Here is a 20,031-nt window from a genome sequence, read left to right on the forward strand (position 1 = left end):
TTGGGATGATGGCAAAGAGAGCACTTTAAATTTATAGTCAAATCTCACAACTCCAGGACTGTAAATGGATGAACTGTAAAGTGGGCTACTTTGTCCTCAGGTGTATCTCTGAGCACCTTGTGACCTCCCTCTTTTCATCCTTTTTGGATGCTAAAGCCCAGAGTCTTACTCACCAGGCTCTCAGGGAAGCCACATCAGCATCATCTGGAAACTTGTTAGAAAAGCAAATCATTGGGCTCTACCCCAGGTTTCTGTATTCTAACAAGCCTGCCCTGTGATTATCCCCATGCTGAAGGGTGGTCGTCTAGAAGTCTCTTTCTGTTGCCTCTTAATACCTACTATGTCTTATACCACAAACCAGTGGTCGGCAAACTCATTAGTCAACAGAACCAAATATCAACAGTACAACAATTGTAATTTCTTTTGAGAGCCACATTTTTTAAATGTAAACTTCTTCTAACACTACATCTTCAAAATAGACTCACCCAGGCCGTGGTATTTTGTGGAAGAGCCACACTCAAGGGGCCAAAGAGCCTCATGTGGCTCTCGAGCTGCGGTTTGCCGACCACTGCCATAGACCAAAGATGAACTGATGTGAGAGTTGATTTTAGGAATGAGGACATTCAATATTTTAATAAGGCACTCTCCTGTTTTAATAGGGAAAATGTCAAACCCCAAGGAAATCGGTGGTTAAGAGAAGGATTTGAGGTTTTCCCGCACCTGACACGCTTTGGGAGGAGATCTCTTCCTCTCAAGTCACCTGGTCAGAGGCCAGCTGGTCTGCTTAGTATTAATCAAACAAATGTTGGTCAGGGTTCTTTCTCCCAAGATGTTCACAGAAATTAAAAGAAAGCTGAGCTTCACCTCCACTCAAACACAGGGGACAATGCCAGGGATGGGGCCATAGGACTGCAGGAAGGACTGGAGAAAGCCCATGCCTTGGATATCCAATCCTGGGAAGATCTGGAGTGAGCAAGGTCTGCTTTCATAGACACAGGCCCTCAACACAGCCCGCTACGTTTGTTTCAAGTGGGCCTCTCTGAAGGAAGTTATAAAAATACAGATTTTAATATATTTAAAAAATACACAATGAAATATATCATCAAACTAAAAACAAACAAACAAATATATATATAAAAATACACAATGAAATATATCATCAAACTAAAAACAAACAAATATATATATATCAAACTAAAACACGCACACACACACAAACAAAAACAAAACAAACAAACAAACACCAAGGAGGTGTGCCTATTTGCTGCTCCTAATATCTTGCAGTACTCCAGGCAATTATGAATCTTCTAAAATTCCTTTTCTAAAATCATATACTGCCTCTTAAACTAGCTCTAGTAGCAACAGATGGATTTCAAGGTCAGCATAAATTGTCTCTCTTCCCTGGGCAGCCCTCTGGATTTTCTCTGTGCAGATGGACCCACACTTCGGGACCCACTTCAGGTCTGTCGAGTCCTTGCTCCAGCCCCTCTGCTCCAGCTGGCACCGACCTGCCCTAATCTGACATGTAACCTTGTTCACAGCTTACATGCCCCAGAGGTTCACCATGTCTTTACAAACTGCCTCATGTGATTCCTGTTTTTCCCCATGACGCTAAATTCTCTGAGTGCATCAACCATTTTATACTTTGTAATATCATCCATCCTGCCAACACCTGGGCTTTAGAACAGCAGCAGCACAAAGTGCTTTACAAAATGGAATGGAAGGTTTCAATGCTACATACTAACTGATAAGAAGAGACATCACAGTCTTTCAAGTATGCCTTCCTCAAGGCAGTGGAGGTGTATGTTTGCAACTTACACAAACTTTATCCTAGTGAGGAATACAGGATGGCTAACAATAACAAGAACTAACGGTCGCCGAGCATTTTATTAAGTCTTGGCACTGTGCTAAGTGGATTCCGTGCTTGTAGACAGGACTGAAATAAACATTCTGAACCCCTGGAGGAACTTCCTACACCTGTTTCCCAATTCAGCCTGGATGACCAATCGGTGGCCAGCCTGGGTTTCCTTACAAATGCTGAAGGGGAGTCTCTGAGTCCTGCTCACCCAAAGAGCAAGCAGACACCAGTCTGCTGGATGTCTGCTGTTCAGAGCACACGGGCAGGGCTCTGGTTACTGACTAGCGAAGGCGTGCACATGCGAGGGGACTGCATTTGATTGAATTCAACTGCTCAGCCTGGAATTAATCAAATGTTTCTGTATAGGCCAGAAAGGACCTCACACCATCACAGCTTTTGTTTTTCTTTGTAAGCCACAGGAATTACTAAAGAAGGTCCATAGACTACTGATTCTACGTGATTTCAAATCTGGTAGAAAAAAAAGCAAACAGTTCTTTGGAGAGAGAACAGAGCGTTCAATACAGAAACCTCTCTCCCTTCCTGGGTCCAGGACATCTGTTATCTGCTGCAAGCTGTGGATCATAATTATTGATAGTATTTGACTTTGCATTAATCATTTTAATCTCCATTTATTATGTAGCGCATTGCCAAAACAAAACAAAACTCTATAAATTTCAGCTTTAACCCAGAGGAAGGAACAAAAGGTCAATTTAAATGATCTACATCCAATTTTCACTTGAGAAAATCTAAAACACAAATCTTTCCTAAATATACCGGGTAGGTACATCTCCAGATTCATTACTAAAAAATGCTACATTAACATAACTATTTCTGGCAAATGACTTTAGAGAGACAGGAAGGAATGCCAAAAATGAAAATGTCTCTTTGGAAAGTTGGTTGAGCTGGCTGAGCATTGCTCCATAGGCACAGTGGTACTTAGAGCAACACGCTTAACGAAATTACACCAGGCCAGTGGTTCTGTGAATCCCAATGGAAATGCACATAGTAAGAACACGATTCTTACAGAGCTTTGTAGTTTACTACAGCCTTCAAACACAGCATGGCATTCAGTCTCATGAGCCACCCCTGTGTAGTAAGTAAGGTCACTCTCACCCTCCAGCTAAGGACCTGAAGTGCAAGGAGATTAAAGGGCAGGCCTGTAATCAGAGTGAAAGCCCTTAGGATGTGCTCTGAGCCTGCAATGCAGAGCGTCACTGTGCCAGGCACCAAGGAAAGCATTTCACAGGAGGTTTGGAAAGTCCTTGAAACAATCCCTGCTCCCTGAACTCTGAAGGTCAGAGAGTTCAATAACTTTCCAAAGTTCACGAAACTGGTGAAGCTGTCTGATGTAGTCTATGTTTTCCTTTTTCTCAGGAAGTACAGCAAAAGGATTTGAAACGTAAGACTTCTAACTCAAATCTTACCTCCTCCATGAAGCACTCCTTGACCTTTACTCTCCCTAACTTCATGAGCGAAACTTTACTACCATAATCATTGTAATCATTGTATCTCCTATATAGTAAAAGGCCAGCAACCATAATGGTGTAATGACCAGAACGACTGATGGACTAGTTGCTATGAGATGCATTGACCACCTCTAGGTCCCTCTCCACAGCCTGCAGGCTCCATTCACTGGATTGCCAGTGGGGAACCATGGGGAACTGGGGTGGTGTTGACCGTGGGGACTGCTTGTTCACCAGTCTCTCACTGGAGACTGGTGAACAGTCAGAATGGCCAACCTCTTGGCCCCTCCCCCAGCCCTGCAGGTTCAGATCAGGGTGAAGTGGGAACCAGGAGGATCCGGGGTAGGTGGCAGCAGGGCGGAACTGGTGACTGGTAAGCAGGCGGAAGGCAGACCTCTTGTTCCCTCACCCTTGCCCTTAGGCTCCAATTGCTGGATGGAGAACAGGAAATCATTGGGAACCAGGGTGGGTGATGGCAGGGTGGGACTGGGGACTGGCAAGTGGGGGGAAGTTGGCCCCAATTGCAGGCTAGGACTAGGGACCCTACCTGCGCATGATTTTGTGCATTGGGACTCTAGTATATACATACAAATGTGTGTGTGTGTGTGTGTGTGTGTGTGTGTGTGTGTGTAATTTTAATTTCATTTTTCCTTGGGTCTCCTGAAAAAATTGGAACATACCTTATTCATTAGATCTTGTTTGTAAACAGCTGGGCACAGCATATGCTTGTTGAGAGATCAAATGAATAAACAATATCCAGTGTTTTCTTACCATGTGTGCCTGAGAATTACGAAGCATACTATATACATATTTAGCATAGGCGATTTAAAAAGTTGCTCTAAAATGACATTCCTAGCACAAATCTATCGTAAAAAACATAGAAATTAGAAATATGATTAAGACTCTTATGAAGTAAGATAGGCAAAATTGTGAGAGTACAATATTTTCTTAACATTCATGTGCACACTTTTTAAAAAGCTATAAAAAAAAAAAGACAGCTTTAGTTACACGAGTCTAGAAATTCTCTGGGCATAATGTACAGTCTACATTCTTCACATCCAACCCCAGTTCTTCCCTGTGACACTCACACTTGCTTTGTTTTCCGTTGAAAGTGCGCTTCTGCAGTGTCTAGTATCATAAGGAGGATGTTCGGCTCACTGTTAATGATCAAGGGCTAATAAAATCAAGGTGGAAGGTGCAGAATCCAAGGAGATATCTCAGATTCCACAGGGGCTCTGACATGTAAAGATGTTTGTGTCCTCAACCTCTTTACTGGGACTTTTCTTTTTGCCACTATTCTCTCTCTCGGAACTTTCTGAAGTATCAAAATTCATTTCTCTGTCACCATATCACTCGGGGCACTTTGTTATAGCGAGAAAGAGAATCAGGAGGGACTTTCCAGCACAGCTCAGGCGTTCTTCAAGTGCACCAGCAGTTTTTCCTACCGAATGGGGCTCTGAAAAGTTGGGCCAGGCTCCAAATCTCTGAGACCTCTTAAGGTTCAAGCAGGCCTCACTCACTGACAGATGAAGACCACTTTTTTTTTTTTAATGAAACACAATTCAAATCCTGATTCAGCACTGTTAGAATGTTAAACTCTGCTTGACAAAATGACTGACTCACTCATAATTAGAGACAATCAATGGTTTCCAAAATACTTGGCATTCTCATCAAATTATGTTAATGGGAACTTCACATTTATAAAATGCCTGGGGTCAGCTGTGTGTTTCTACTTTAACAAACACAGGCAGGAGAAATAACTACCAAAACGATCAGCAGTTTGTTTGGAAAGCTAACTGTATCCACACCAACAAATACCAACCTACCCTAACTTTTCACTTTTCCAGGGTGAGATAGCAATAGTATCTATTTTTTACATTCTTCTAAATTTCAATTAATTAAAACTTTATCCATCACAACTCTCACTGAGTGTTTTACTTTCCTGAGTTAAGATCTAGAAGAGGCAACCAACTGAGATTCGCTCTATAAACCATCTTCCAGTCTATGTACTTGTCTCAGAATGCATTCAAACAAATTCCACTCTGGCCCTTTATGATTCTTATTCAATCCCCCCCCCCATTACACTCTCTAGAAATGTTTTGAGCAAAAGACCAGAAAATTAAATGTTTATATACTTTGTGTAGAGATTGAGACACCAGAAGTCCTTCTAAACACTGACACTTCATTGATGGATAGGTATAGGAATCACAACAAACTATAGGCTTAAAGGTAAGACTTTAAGGAGATCTTACAGCAAGCTGGAGGTTAAGCAAGGAGGAAGTTCTAAGAAGGAGGGGTGTCACAGATAGCTCACTCACAGCCAAGTTACTCTCTCCTAAGAAACAGAAAGAGAAAGTCTGTAATTGGCCCTCTGAGTATCCTGGAATTATTTTTTCTCTCTCTCTTTTTTTTCCCCTCAAATATATATACATATATTTGAGGAAGAGGGAGGGAGAAAGAGATAGAAACATCAATGAGGGAGAGAGAAAGATAGAAACATCAATGATCGACTGCCTCCTACACGCCCCACACTGGGGGTGGAGCCTGTGATCTAGGCATTTGCCCTGATCAGAAATGGAACCATGACCTCCTGGTTCATAGATCGACCGGCAACCACTGAGTCACACCAACTGGGCCTTTTTTTTTTCTTCTTTTGAATAAAGCAAATACAAGGCTTTCCACAAAAGCCTCTAATTTTTATTAGATCACTTCACATGGTTATCAGTTGAAATGTAAATATACCATAGATAGTAGAATGCATAGCTTTTCAGAAACTCCCCCTTTGAGAGGAGGATGTTGTCCACATGAAATAAATAAATAAGGGGATAAATAAAATAGTGTAAGTAAGCAAGCGTCAGGCTGATGCATTTAAAAGCTGGCCTACCAATCGTAAAGAGTCATATGAGCATGCGCTTACCTGTTTTGATATTGATGGCAAAAAAATTCTGAGGATTCCCACTTGTAATCCTGTATGTCAACTTTTCATTGGAACTGGAGTCAGGATCCTCAGCCTGAATCTGAATGACAGATACATCCTTGGGAGAGTTTTCCATGACGACGGGATAATAAATAGGTTCCGAGGTCAGCGGGGCATTGTCATTCACGTCCTCAATTTCAATGTAGACCTCTATAGTGGAATAGAGGGGAACCACGCCCCGGTCTGTGGCATACACTGTCAGCCAGTAGGACCCTGTTGTCTCGCGGTCCAGGATGTCTGCAGTAGAGATGACTCCTAGGAGGAAACAGAGAGCATGATTGCTACCGTGAAATTGAAGGACATTCAGTAAATCATCCCGAATTCATGAGGGCTATGCTAAGTAATGTTGGCATATAAAAAGAAGCCCACAATACAGGATTACATTAAGATGTTTCCGCCTTACACAAGAAAACTATTTCCTGCAAAACCATACTAATGAGTACTTCTACCATTTGAGGGTTATAAATGAATTCACAAATACTTTCTTTGCATGTTGGGGATAGACAGACTCTCACTACAGGGGCGCACAACACAGAAGACACAGTTGGAAGCAATGGGAAGAGAGTGGGGCAGAGGTCAAAATACTTCCCATGTTGCCCGAGGAATTAGAACAATATCAGGTTAATGTCTCCATGTGATTTCCTATGCGGAAAAAGCTCTCTCAAGGCAAATGATTTTATGTGCTCATTTACAAAAATGTAAAAAAGACCTTTCAAATATTCTTTTGCCGATTAGGATACAAATAATTTGCATGCAAATATGTCAGCCTTTTTTCATACAGTTTCCCTAAAACTCCAATGTCACAGTTATTGCAAACAATCAGGGAAGACACCATACCAACACACTGTCTGAATGAGCTCCAGGCCCCCGAAGAACACTACGGGAAGCCATAAATAAACTCTGAGCCATTTTGAGAGACACTCATGGATGATTATTCAAAATTAGGACCAGATAAATGCCCAATCTTCTCCCTCCCACCTTTTCTCATTTCATGGATGAAACAAGTGCCAACAGGAAGTGAGGCATCTGCCAGAAAAGCCAGATACAGCGCTATGCAGTGTCTCTACAGCCCTCACCCACATCAACTGGCTCAGAAACAGGACAGGGACAGGACCGCACACATTTCCACTGTGGAGGGGAAGAAACAAAAACCTGGGGCTCAGCTTACAAAACCTCTAAGCAGTTAGGATACTCATGCATGGAATCCACCTTATAACCTAGTCAAAAATAGTCCTTCAATTCTGATCCAAAAACTCTATCTTCTATATTTCTGTCAAACTCTGGACAGACCATATTAAGCACATACAGACCCTACATAAGCAGACTGACAAGTACAGCAACTGAGAGGGAGAGAGCGTCTGTCCAGAAACAATTAGAATGAAATTCTCAGTTGCCGAAATCTCAGAACTGCTAAACTCTTCAAAGGAGATAACCTTACTGATGCTGACCTTTCAAATCCAAAGTTAGCCACTAAAGAAGCCTTTGCAAGCAATGTTAGCCATCTGACAAAAGATAAGCTTAAATATTCTCAATGAGAATATATACAGCACAGGGTTCCTATAGATTCATGGATGATTCCCGAAAGTCTAATGCTAATATGGAATTAGAAGATTAAATACTAGATACGAGATTAAGAAGAAAAACAGGGAAAAAATATAATGATTGCCCTGGCCAGTTTGGCTCAGTTGGTTGGAAGTTCATCCTATATACCACAAAGTTTCCTATTTGATTCCTGGTCAGGGCACATATCCAGGTTTCAAGTTTGATCACCAGTCTGGGCGCAGCAGGAGGCAACCAATGGATTGAAAATTAATGATTGCAAACATGTAGCTATGTGTCCATTGACTGAATAAATAACAGGCAGCCTTATCAGCTGGGTTGAGAGGTACAGTAGAATGGCAACATGACATTAAGGTCTAGAGAAGGAGACCTGGGCAGGTATGAGAAGATCTGTGAGTACAGGGCACATGCCCATCACAAAACCATGGCCAGCTTAGCAGAACGCTCGAAGGAGTCCCAACACGTGCCACCACACAGACCTGGGTTGTGCTACCACCCAGGAGAACTGGATCTCTTCCAATCAGAGGATGTTCAAGTGATGGAGATGAAGTGGTATCTGGACTGAAGACAAAGAGTAGACAGGGAGAATCTGGGATGTGGGACACTGGTTGTAAAAAATTATCTGAAAGTGCTGGAAACACCTCTTGAAGACAGTTGAAATTCCTATATAATAAAAGCCTAATATGCAAATTGAGTGTACCACAGAACAACCGGGTCGCTATGATGCACACTGACCACCAGAAGGCAGACACTCAATGCAGGAGCTGCCCCTGGTGATCAGAGCTCTCCCATAGGGGGAGCACCACTCAGCTAAAAGCCAGGCTCATGGCTGGCGAGCACAGCAGCAGTGGTGGGAACCTCTCCTGCCTCTGTGGCAGCACTAAGGCTGTCTGACTGCCAGAGTGGGCCTAAGCTGGCAGTCGGACATCCCCTGAGGACTCCCAGACTGTGAGAGGGTGCAGGCTGGGCTGAGGGACACCCTCCCACCCCAAGTGCACACATTTTGTGCACTGTCTCTCTAATTTAATTCATAAACATCTACTGGACCCTGAGCTGGGCACTGGAGGGACAGAGATAAGTGAGAGACCATCTCTGTCTTCAAGATACTCAGAACCTTTCCGAGTAGACAGATCTTGAACTAGGAGAGCTGCACTGAGTGGATAACTGCACAGCCAACAGCTGGACTCAGACTCATGTGCTTGAGACTGACAGGCTGGGAAGGCAAAGGATCTGAAACCAGAAGGGGTTGGGAGGCAAGTGGGGCAGAGTTTACTGAGCATCTATGATGTTCTATGAGACTTGCAACACAACTTCTCTATAATTAAATATTATAAATCTTTCTTATAGATGAGGACATTAAGTCTCAAACTGAAGTTAATTAACTTACCCAAGGTTCCACAGCTATTTGTAGAAAAACCCAGTCTGCCTGCCTCGAATGCCCTAGTTTCAAATCCAGACTCTATTACTTACTACCTGTTTGACCCTGGACAATGTATTTAAAACTAAAAAAGCCTAATTTTATTACCCATATTTCAGTTGTAGTGATCAGATCATGGAATTAAATGTATCCTAAGACTTTGGCCAAATGCTTGCAACATCGTAGATGATGAGTATAAGATAAACCAATATGAATCAAAAGCAATACCAAAAGCCTGGTAAATACTAACCACACCACAAAGAAAGGGACAATCTTGAAGGGAGAGAACTTGGGGATATACTATCTTGTGAGATAATTTATTTCTTCTCTGGTCATGAAGCATTTTTGCAGTTTTTGTGACTTGCCTATGACATATCCTTTCTAAAATCTATCTGGCCTACTTGGAAAACAGAAAAGTAAGGCCACTAAAAAGAAAAAAAAATTGTCTCAATTAGCAACAACTTGAAAGAAGTTGGTGTGGTTTGTACATTTCCTGACCACCCACAACACATGCCCTTGTGTGCACTCACATGCACCCAGATTTGCCTTCACAGAGTTGCTTTGTGATTCCTGGAAGTTACTTAATTCTCGTTCATTTCAGCTGTTAGACAGGAAGATGGTCTATCACACACTTTGGACACTAAATGACTTGGAGAAGTCCTTCATGAAGGCATCCACTAATGTGAATTAAATCATGTGGTTGGATTTTACTGTATTTTTAAAGGAAGAATAGAAATGCCATCTAGAAATCAGAATTCATTCTCTTATTAAGATAAAATCATGTGTATGGCTATATTTACTCATTAACTAGAAGTGTGAATGAGTACCGTGGAACAGAATGTTCTGACATCCATCTCATGATCCCAAAATTTGAGGACAGATTTAAAAGAGTGACTGAAATGTGTTAACAGTGATTGTAAGATTCATCTCAGGCTCCGTATTAACCATATGACTACTACCAATATCCACTGATAGCATTTCCTCACTTTCTTCTATGTCCTCACAGCTAACTATGATCTGCATGGTCACAACTGAAAATGTAAATCCACGTGATTTACCATCAAGCAAAAACTCAACATCGAGGTTGCCCTTATCATGTAAGGAGCCCTTAGATTTGTGACAACCACCGTGCATTCTTTATTACTTTTTAAAATTGAGACATAACTGACATATAATAAACTACACATGTTTAAATAATTTGACAGGTTATGATATCCTGAAACCATTAAAACAAGCTAACAAACAAAACCACTAGTCCTAAAAGTATCCTCCTCCTCATTTTTAATCCCAATTGTAAATGTTTCTAATTCTCCCTATTGCCAGATTACCTTTCTGTCACTAGATTAATTTTCTTCAATTTTATAGAAATGAGTCATACAGATGTACTCTTATTGTTTGGCTTCTTTCAGTTAGATTAACTTTTTTGTGATTCACTCCTGTTGTATACGCAGTGTGGGGCAAAGGTAGCCTATGGAAAATAATACAATCCTATCTAATAAAAGAGTAATATGCAAATATACCATCACTCCAACACACAAAATGGCCACCCCTGTGTGGTCAAAGATGGCTTCCCCAATGTGGACACAAGATGGCCTGCAGGGGAGGGCAGTTGTGGGTGATCAGACCAGCAGGGGAGGGCAGTTAGGGGTAACCAGGCTGGCAGAAGAGGGCAGTTGGGGGCAATCAGGCCTACAAGCAGGGGAGGGCAGTTGGGAGGGACCAGGCCTGCAGGGGAGGGCAATTGTGGGGGGACTAGGCCTGCAGGGGTCAGCAGTTAGGGGCAACTAGGCCAGCAGGGGAGGGCAGTTATCGGCGACCAGGCCTGCAGGAAAAGATAGTTGGGGACTATCAGGCCAGCAGGGGAGGGCAGTTAGGGGCACCATGCCAGCAGGGGAGGGAAGTTAGGGGTGACCAGACCTGCAGGGGAGGACAATTAGGGATGACCAGGCTGGCAGGGAAGAGCAGTTAGGGAGTGACCAGGCCAGCAGGGCAGGGTAGTTAGGGATAATCGGGATGGCAGGTGAGCAGTTAGGCATTGACCAGGCTGGCAGGGGAGTAGTTAGGGGGTGATCAGGTTGGTAGACAGAAGCAGTTAGGGGTAATCAGGCAGGCAGACAGGCAAGCGGTTGGGAGCCAGTAGTCCTGGATTGTGAGAGGAATGTCTGACTGTCCGACTGGAATTGGGCCTAAATGGACAGTCGGACATCCCTTGAAGGGCCCCAGATTGGAAAGGGTGCAGGCTAGGCTGAGGGACACACACACAAACACACACACACACCTACCTGTGCACAAATTTTGTGCATTAGGCCTCTAGTAAACAATAATGTAAGAATAAAACCTGTGTTTTGAGTATTCCCAACTGAAAACCTACTTCTGCCCCACAATGTATAACAATATATTATCCTTTTTCCATCTTATTTCTAATTAGTATTCCATTGTATGGGTATACCACAGTTAAAAAACAATCATTGATATTTTGAGGGACCTTTAGGTTGCAATCAGTTTTGGGATGTTACAAATAAAGCTCCTAAGAACATTCACATACAAGTTTTGTATGGGAGTACTTTCATTACTCTTGAGTAATAATCTAGGAGTAGAATGACTATAGCATATGGCAGGTCTGTGTCTGCACCATTTTCTATACCATCAGCAGTAAATGTGGAGCATTCCAGGTGCTCCATATCCTCACTTGGCACCATTAGTTGGGTATGCAGTAGCATCCTGAAGTTTTAATTTGCATCTTCCTGATAATGTTGAGCATCTTCAAAAATGCTTACTACCATCTGAATATCTTATTTGGATAAATGCTCAAATTATTTATCAATTTTTAAAATTAGGTTGTTTTCTTATTAAGATTTGGGGGATCTTTATAGGTGTGAGTAGAACTCCTTTATCAGATAATTTATTTTCAAATATTTTCTTCTAGTATGCGGCTTGTCTTTTCATTTTCTTAATAAGTATCTCTGGAAGAGCAGAAACTTTTAATTTTGATGATATCCAAATTATCATTTTTTTCTTTTGTAAATCAAGCTTTTGGTATTATATCTACAAATCTTTGCCTAATTTAAGAACAAACATTTTCCTCCTACATTTTCTTCTGGAATTTAATAATTTTAGGTTTTATCTTTATGTCTACGATCAAGTTTGACTAAAGTGTGTATATGGCTCAAGGTATTGGCCTAAGTTCATTTTTAATTTTTTTTTATATGTAGATGTCCATTCTTCCAGCCCAGCCTGGTGAAAAACTCTTTTTTGTCCACTGAATTACCATTGAATTTGGTAAAAAATCAATTGAACATATATGTCTGAGTCTATTTCTAAACTCTCCATTCTATTTCATTGATCTATTCTATCTCCACACTGATATCACACTATGTTAAGGTAGCTTCATAATAGGTATTGAAATCAGGAAGTGTAACTCTTGTTATTATGCTCTTTTTTTCAAAGTTGTTTGAGCTATTCCAGATTGTTTTTTCAGTAAAAATTACAGAATCAGCTTTAGAATCCATATAAAATTTAGGAAAAAAAACAACAACAACTATGATGTTGACTCTAAATCATTTTGGTCAGAATTGCCATGTTAGCAACGTTGATTCTATTGATGCTTAAATCTCTCTATTTATTTATGTTTTCTCTAAGTAATGCTTTATCATTGTATTATAAAGATCTTACACAACTTTTGTCAAATTCATTCCTAAACATTTCATGTTTCTCATGCTAGGCAATGGCATTATTATTTTAATTTCAGTTGTTAATTGCAAATGTATAAAAAGTCATTTTTTACGCTGATTTATATTCTGTAACCTTGTTAAACTTATATCTTAGTTGTAACAGAATTTTACAAATCCCATAGAGCTTTCTATGTAGATAACCATATTATCTCCAAATAAGGACAGTTTTATAACCACTATCATCACTACCATCATCTCCACACCCAATTCATTAAGGGCCTGATACTATGGACATGTGATAAATGCATTCTTTATGACATTTTCTAAATTCCTCACTTACTCAGCAAATATTTATTAGTGCCCAGCACTCATGAGGTAATTACTGTTTTTATCCCTATGTTATTGATAAGAAAACAGAGATTAGGTTAAGTAAACAGTAAATAAACAAACCTGGTCTGCCAAACTTAAGACCCGTTGAGATATCAAACTTGCATAGTGTTTTGTGCCCAAATAAATTTTTTTCTCCTCTGTTAGAGAAGTGTCATTAATTGGGAAAATATTATGGAGTTAATATTTTTCTATATTAGTTCTCCAGATTGACTGTGGAAATCATCATAAAGTACTTTTTGATATATCATTCTAGAATATTAAAAATAGATAAAACAGTACCGATCCTCTGCAAAGAGAATCTGTTTTGATTTAGAAAAATATGCAGAATATAATGTTTTGGACATATTCTTGGTCCATTACCCATCACAGTGCTGGAGTGCTGATCTCCAGAGAGGAGTTTCCTTCCATAAACCTGTTACAGAAAGTTGGCTCTGTGGGGAGAGTCTCTGTCTGTTTGCTTTAATACATTATAACAGTGTTCTCAACCTTTCTAAGGCCACGACCCTTCAATACAGTTCCTCATGTTGTGGTGACCCCGACCATAAAATTATTTTCGTTGCTACTTCATAACTGTAATTTTGCTACTGTTAATGAATCATAATGTACATATCTGTTTTCCAATAGTCTTAGGCTTCAGCATTGGTTCTCAACTGCGACCCACAGCTTGAGAACCACTAGCAGTGTGGCATAAGACCATCAGAAACACGGATATTTACATTATGATTCATAACAGTAGCAAAATTACAGTTATGAAGTAGCAACGGAATTAATTTTATGGTTGGGGGTCACCACAACATGAGGAGCTGTAATGAAGGGTCTCGACATTAGAAAGGTTGAGAATCACTGCATTATAGTCTCACTGCCCACAATGGTGCCTGGTGTATAGCTGCCACTCAGTAAACCTGTGTTTGTGAACAAAGGAAGTCTTGATACTGAATCAGCAGTAACTTAACTTACATCAGTGCTGAGATAAGTTAACCTCACTCAAATCAGACCCGAAGGAGACTTCAAAGATCACTGACTGTAACTGACCCTCTAATGAAACCATCCCTCCCACAACATCCTTGACCAGGCACCTAAGCTGGTCCTTGGTCTGGTGACCGGGTCCTCTCTATTTCCTAGGGTGTTTCAGCTAAAGAGAAGTTCCTCACACTTAGGCAAAATGTTGGTCTCTCCAATTTCAAATGAGATTTCTACCTGCACCCCTCCCCCTCACATCGCAGAATAAAACAGAACAAGTCTGTACCCACTGTTTCCTGTGACAGCTCTTTAAACAGCAGATGTCTTTCTCTTCCCAGGGCTTTTCTTCTCTACTCTAAGAATCCCACCTTCACGTGTTATGCAGGCTTCTAGTTCTTTCTCCTCCTCATCTCTGTCTCTGAATCAGCAGGGTCTGACCTCTGTCCATCCACACATGTGTATTAAGCGGCAGTGGACATGGGTAATATATCTTATTAAACAAGAAACCATTCACAGTGAGTTTGTAGCATGTTCCAGGTAGTGCTGCTCAGTGAAAAAAATCAGGTGGGATGTCCAGATGTGGACTCCTACCCTTATATTTTCATCTATCATGGAAATGCTCAAAGAGGACTTAACTGAGATGCTCGAATTTTATGTGGATAGGAAAACGTCATTTAAAAATTCTTTGGAACTTGAGTTTTTATATTCTTTATTTTTTTTGAGATCTGTTTGTGATCATAAATTTTTTCTTTTCCTGTTTCATCTTTATTTGCTGTATAAGAAAGAGAATAGCAGACCAGAATCCATTCGGCTATCTTAATATTTAATTGTATAAGCAAAGCAGATACACAAACAATATATATGCATGTATGTATGTATGATGCATTTATAAGAACTGTGAACAGCTTCAACTGGGATTAGTTGATCCCAGCATGAAGCACATGTAAGCTATAATTGTTCTTCTTTATTCAAAAACAAGTATTAGAAAAGGATGTGTACTTTATTCTCATCAAACAGGCTCTCATCTAAACAGGAAAAATGACTATTATATGCTGGGGTTCTCACTTAATCTATTTCCCAATCATATCCCATACGTCATATCCCAGGTATCAATGACATCCTGGCCCAAAAGAATGACACCCAAACACCCACCAACAGTGCTAACACAGCATGCCGACAAATCGTTCAGGAAATCCTCTGGGCGCATTTGCTTACAACATAATGAACATCACCCTGTAGAGATAAGTATTAAGGATTCTGAGGCAATTCTAAAAAAAGACTAAACAACAATATAAAAAACACCCTGATGGCATTTTCTTTGTAGATGCTTTTAATAAAATATATTCACTTGTGCTAATTCTTATTTTTAGTCAGAATATTGATTCCTAATTCTCAGTGCATTTAAAATATTTGTTAAATTTTTGTTTTAAAGTCATTATAAATTCGCAGGAAGGTGCAAACAAATGTCCTGAGCGTTCCCATGCAGCCATCACCCAGCATTCCCAGATGCTAACATCTAAGTGCACTTTTTTTTCCTTTAAATATATTTTATTGATTTTTTACAGAGAGGAAGAGAGAGGGATAGAGAGTTAGAAACATTGATGAGAGAGAAACATCCATTAGCTGCCTCTTGCACCCCCCCCCCCCCCCACTGGGGATGTGCCCGCAACCAAAGCACATGCCCTTGACTGGAATCGAATCCAGGACCTTTCAGTCCATAGGCCGACAGACACTCTATCCACTGAGCCAAACCGGCCTAGGCTAAGTGCACTTTTAAATGGCTGAGCGCAGCTAGACTTTCTTCAGGGGCTCTGGAACCACCTTTAGCCAACCCTTGCTTGCCTTCAGCAGGACCACACAGACACCATTTTTCTTTCTTTGCCTATTAATCCCTGGACTTGCATTAGGCTCTCAGACAGTGATCACTGTTGTGAACAGATGGTCATAATTAAGAAAGAATGGGGATATTTTTCATCCTCATAAACCCACGCAATCCTATTGTTACATCTGCAACTGCTGCCAATTTGAAATGACATAACTGAAATGAGCTGAAATGGGATGAGACAAGATGAGCAGAGAAATTGTGGGTGAAGAGGGCCTTAGATATTTAAAATCATTCAAATAAATGTTAGTGTATACATATCATATGTGCATATACTTTTATATACTTCATATATCACATACCTGATATACAGTGTATTTAAATATATACTTTAATGTCCTTTTTTTTTTTTTTTTTTTTTTTTTTAATTGGCAATTTTAAGCAAATCGCCCAGCTCATCAAGTGACAAATTCAAGCCTGGGATCTGGAACAGTGAATAGGAGTCACAGACTCTTCATTACAGGAGTTGCCTGCAGATCTATCCACATGTGTCCATTATCATGAAAAAGAAGGCAATTCCATGCCCCTGAGCTCCTCACAGTGGGTTGGTATCAGCTCTTTGATAATAGGAAACTCAACAGTTTTATTCCCTTCCTTCATTGCTAAAAAAAAAGGTATCATCCTGAATCCACTTTCATATCTTCTCAGAATATTCTCAGATGGTGGCTTGGTTTGAGAACAGATGAATTGGTGAACTGAACCTTCCTTAAATATCTATCACTCCTTTGCTTTTATAAAAGAACTAGAGGCCCGGTGGATGAAATTCATGCATGGCGGGGGAGGGAGCAGGGGGAGGTGTGTCCCCTCAGCCCGGCCTGCACCCTCTCCAATCCAGAACCCCTCAAGGTCCTTTTAGGCCCAATCCCTGGCAGTCGGACATCCCTTTCACAATCATGGACCGCTGGTTCATAATTGCTCACCTGCCTGCCTGCCTGGTCGCCCCTAACTGCCCGCCTCTGCCAGCCTAATAGCCCCTCACTGCCACTGCGTGCCCACCTGATCATCCCTAACTACCACCCTTGCTGACCAGGTTGCCCCTAACTGCCCCTTGCTGCTGGCCAGGTCACCCCAAATGCCCACACCTCCAGCCTGGTCGCCTCCAACTACCTCCCCTGCCAACCTGGTTGCCCCCAACAGTCTCTCCCTCCAACCCCCTCCCCCCCTTTGCTGGCTTAGTCGCCCTACGCAGCCTGCTTGTTCAGTTGCTTAGTCATCCCTCACTACCCCCCCTCCCCCGCTGGCCTGGTTGTAACCAGCCATCTTGTGAGGGTTAATTTGCATATTACATCTTTATTATACAGGGTACTGCACATGCTGCTTTTTTGGCCCTGCCTCCCAAACTGCCTCTGTGTTCAAGTTTCAAGATTTCAGATTCAGAGAAGGTCCCTCACCCAGTCAGGCTGGCTAGGGGCTTATCCCTTCTGCCTTTGTCTCAGCACTTTATTATTGTCCCTGTTGCACTGGACTAAGAGCTTCCTATGGGAAGAAACCTTTCTTATTTTTCTCTATCCTAGGATGGTGGCTAGGAATGTGGAACACTGTAAATGGCGAATAAATAAGTGAAGAATAACATTGTGAATTCGGTAAATTCAAGCAAGTTGGAGTGTCTGACCAATAGCTGCACTGGGGGTAACTAGCTGTACTTGAGTCAACTAGACATTCTGCTATCCTGGGATCACTGGGCAAAAGGAAATGATGGGCTGAGCTTGCCATCTAGTTTAGTCTTCTGTAATGCATATGCAGAATGGATAGCTCACTGGCTCTGAAATTTAACTATTTGTGAATTATCCTATTCGATAAGACAGTTTTCTGAAAAAATCACATCCACCTTTGGGTAATCCCTTTGCTACCTAGAAAGCAGATGGTGTCATGGTATGTCCTCTGAGCTGAACGCCAAGCTGTAGCCTCCTAGAGACACTGGTTGATGTTCTCCTGCACTTAAAGGAGGGAAGGTACCCTCCTCAGGTCGTCACAACCAATACCTTCAGGCCCCCAGATAAAGCTCCAGCCAGGCTCTTTCTCTCTGCAGGCTCTTATTCACTGGTTCACATCCACCCTGTGACTCTTCAGTTCTCCTCTGATCCCTCCTCTTCATGCCTCCTCCTATTGATTATATACCTTTCATCTCGGCAGAAGGAGAAGGAAAACCCACAATGCAGTGGTGGGGAACAATTATGTGCTGGAATGCAAGCCACCTTCATTCCATTATTTCACAAAGCTCCAAGCTGCAGAGCTGCACAGAAGGTGAAGACAAAGCGCTGCTGGCTGCATTCAAGCTTTTATTGGGAGTTAATGAAAATGGACAGCTCTCCTTGTGTGTGTTGGACCTAGGAAATCTAAACTGCGCTGCCTGCTCAACACTAAGCCTCCATGGTGGCGAAGATGTGTAGGTTCAGTAAACATACATTTGGGGTTAGATAAAAAAACACAAACAAAACAACAACCCACAAACTTTTAGGTACTGGTTTGTAGTGAACTCAACATGGATACCTGTTCTCTCTCTACAGCGCTCAGGCTGTTGGTGAGTAGCTGGCGCCAAGCACCAACCGCCTGAAAAGAGGAAGCAGACAGGGAGTACCAGGCAGTGAGCAACACACCCAGCTGGCATTCAGTTTTGATCCTTTTCTTTCCTGTAACCCAGACTCAGATCTTTTCTGTGGTCTGTGTTAATTTGCATATCTACCATACCCAGTACAATGGTGTGAATCCACACAGACAAATAGAAAAGGAGGCTGAAATCTCAATGGGGGAAAAAAATGCTTTCAGACAATATAGGAAATAAAGTCCAGAAGTGGTTTTGTTAAGTGTCTGAAAGCACAGAGGTTTTTCCATGAAGGGCACTAATTAGCTAGATTCTATTTCTTTAGAAGAAGAAATGAGCACAGACTGGAGCACAGAGGAGTTTGGTTGGGTATCTGGACAGAAAGTCTGATAGCAACGGTAGACAAAGGAATAGGGAAGCTTTTTTGTATTCCTGTGTTTCAGGCACAGATGATAGATGAGATAGAGAGATGAGACGGGAAAGGAAAGGGGGAAGCTGAGGGGGGAGAGGAGGGCAGGAATTTTTTGAGCAATCAAACTGGTTACTAGGTTAGTCTTTGTATTTAAAAAAAAATGAAGACTTCATTATAGAAAAAAATATGCAACATAAATAAGTTAAAAAAAAAAAAAACAACTCACAAAACCTCATTATTTCATGACCCAGAGATAATAACTGTTACTCTCTTTGGTGTATTGCTTTATTCTGTATTATTTTCACCCCAAAATGGCATATTTCTCAGTAATTATAGAACCTCACCATCGCATACTGAATATTTCTCCACACCAGTAACTATAGTTTTATATACTTCACTTTTAAGAACTGTGGAGTAACGCTCACTTTCCCACTAGCCCACCAACACAATCAAATGTAAGCTTTTGATGTGAAAGAATGTTCTCTATTGCATTACTGTTATGTATCCCTGAAGAACGGCTAGTATGCATTAAGTGCTCAGTAAGCATGTGAAATATGATATTTATCATTTATTTAATCAAGCCCCACTTGTCAGGTCATTCTTTAGGTCATATTTTTATTTTTCCCTATTATAACTCATGATCAGATGAATAACCTTGTATCTATGTCACTTTCCAATTTTTCTTCAGAATAAATTCCTAGAAGTAGAATTAATAGGTCAAAGGGTATGTACATCTTTAAAAGCATTTGAATTGTCTGCCTTACAGAAAAGTTGCACCAATTATCACTCATCAGCAGTTTCTGATCACATTTTTAATAAATCTTTGTAAGATTTGTATTATTGTTGGGGGAAAAACAAAAATAAAAAAAATACAATTTACCATCTGTAATAGTTGACCT

The 20,031-nt window shown here is 41.1% G+C and overlaps 1 protein-coding gene across 6 annotated transcripts in view; it reads right to left on the reverse strand.

The window, feature by feature from the left end:
• Window positions 1-20,031, reverse strand: part of FAT3 (FAT atypical cadherin 3) — a 644,128-nt gene that overhangs the window by 340,114 nt on the left and 283,983 nt on the right. For all 6 annotated transcript variants that reach the window (XM_084895365.1, XM_084895366.1, XM_084895364.1 and 3 more), the window contains one exon: window positions 6,239-6,553. In XM_084895365.1, coding sequence (XP_084751491.1) covers window positions 6,239-6,553 — 315 coding nt within the window. The remainder of the gene's footprint in view (window positions 1-6,238; window positions 6,554-20,031) is intronic.

The sequence above is a fragment of the Pipistrellus hanaki genome, assembly GCF_964339955.1.
Source record: "Pipistrellus hanaki genome assembly, chromosome: 9".
NCBI classification, from domain to species: Eukaryota; Metazoa; Chordata; class Mammalia; order Chiroptera; family Vespertilionidae; genus Pipistrellus; species Pipistrellus hanaki.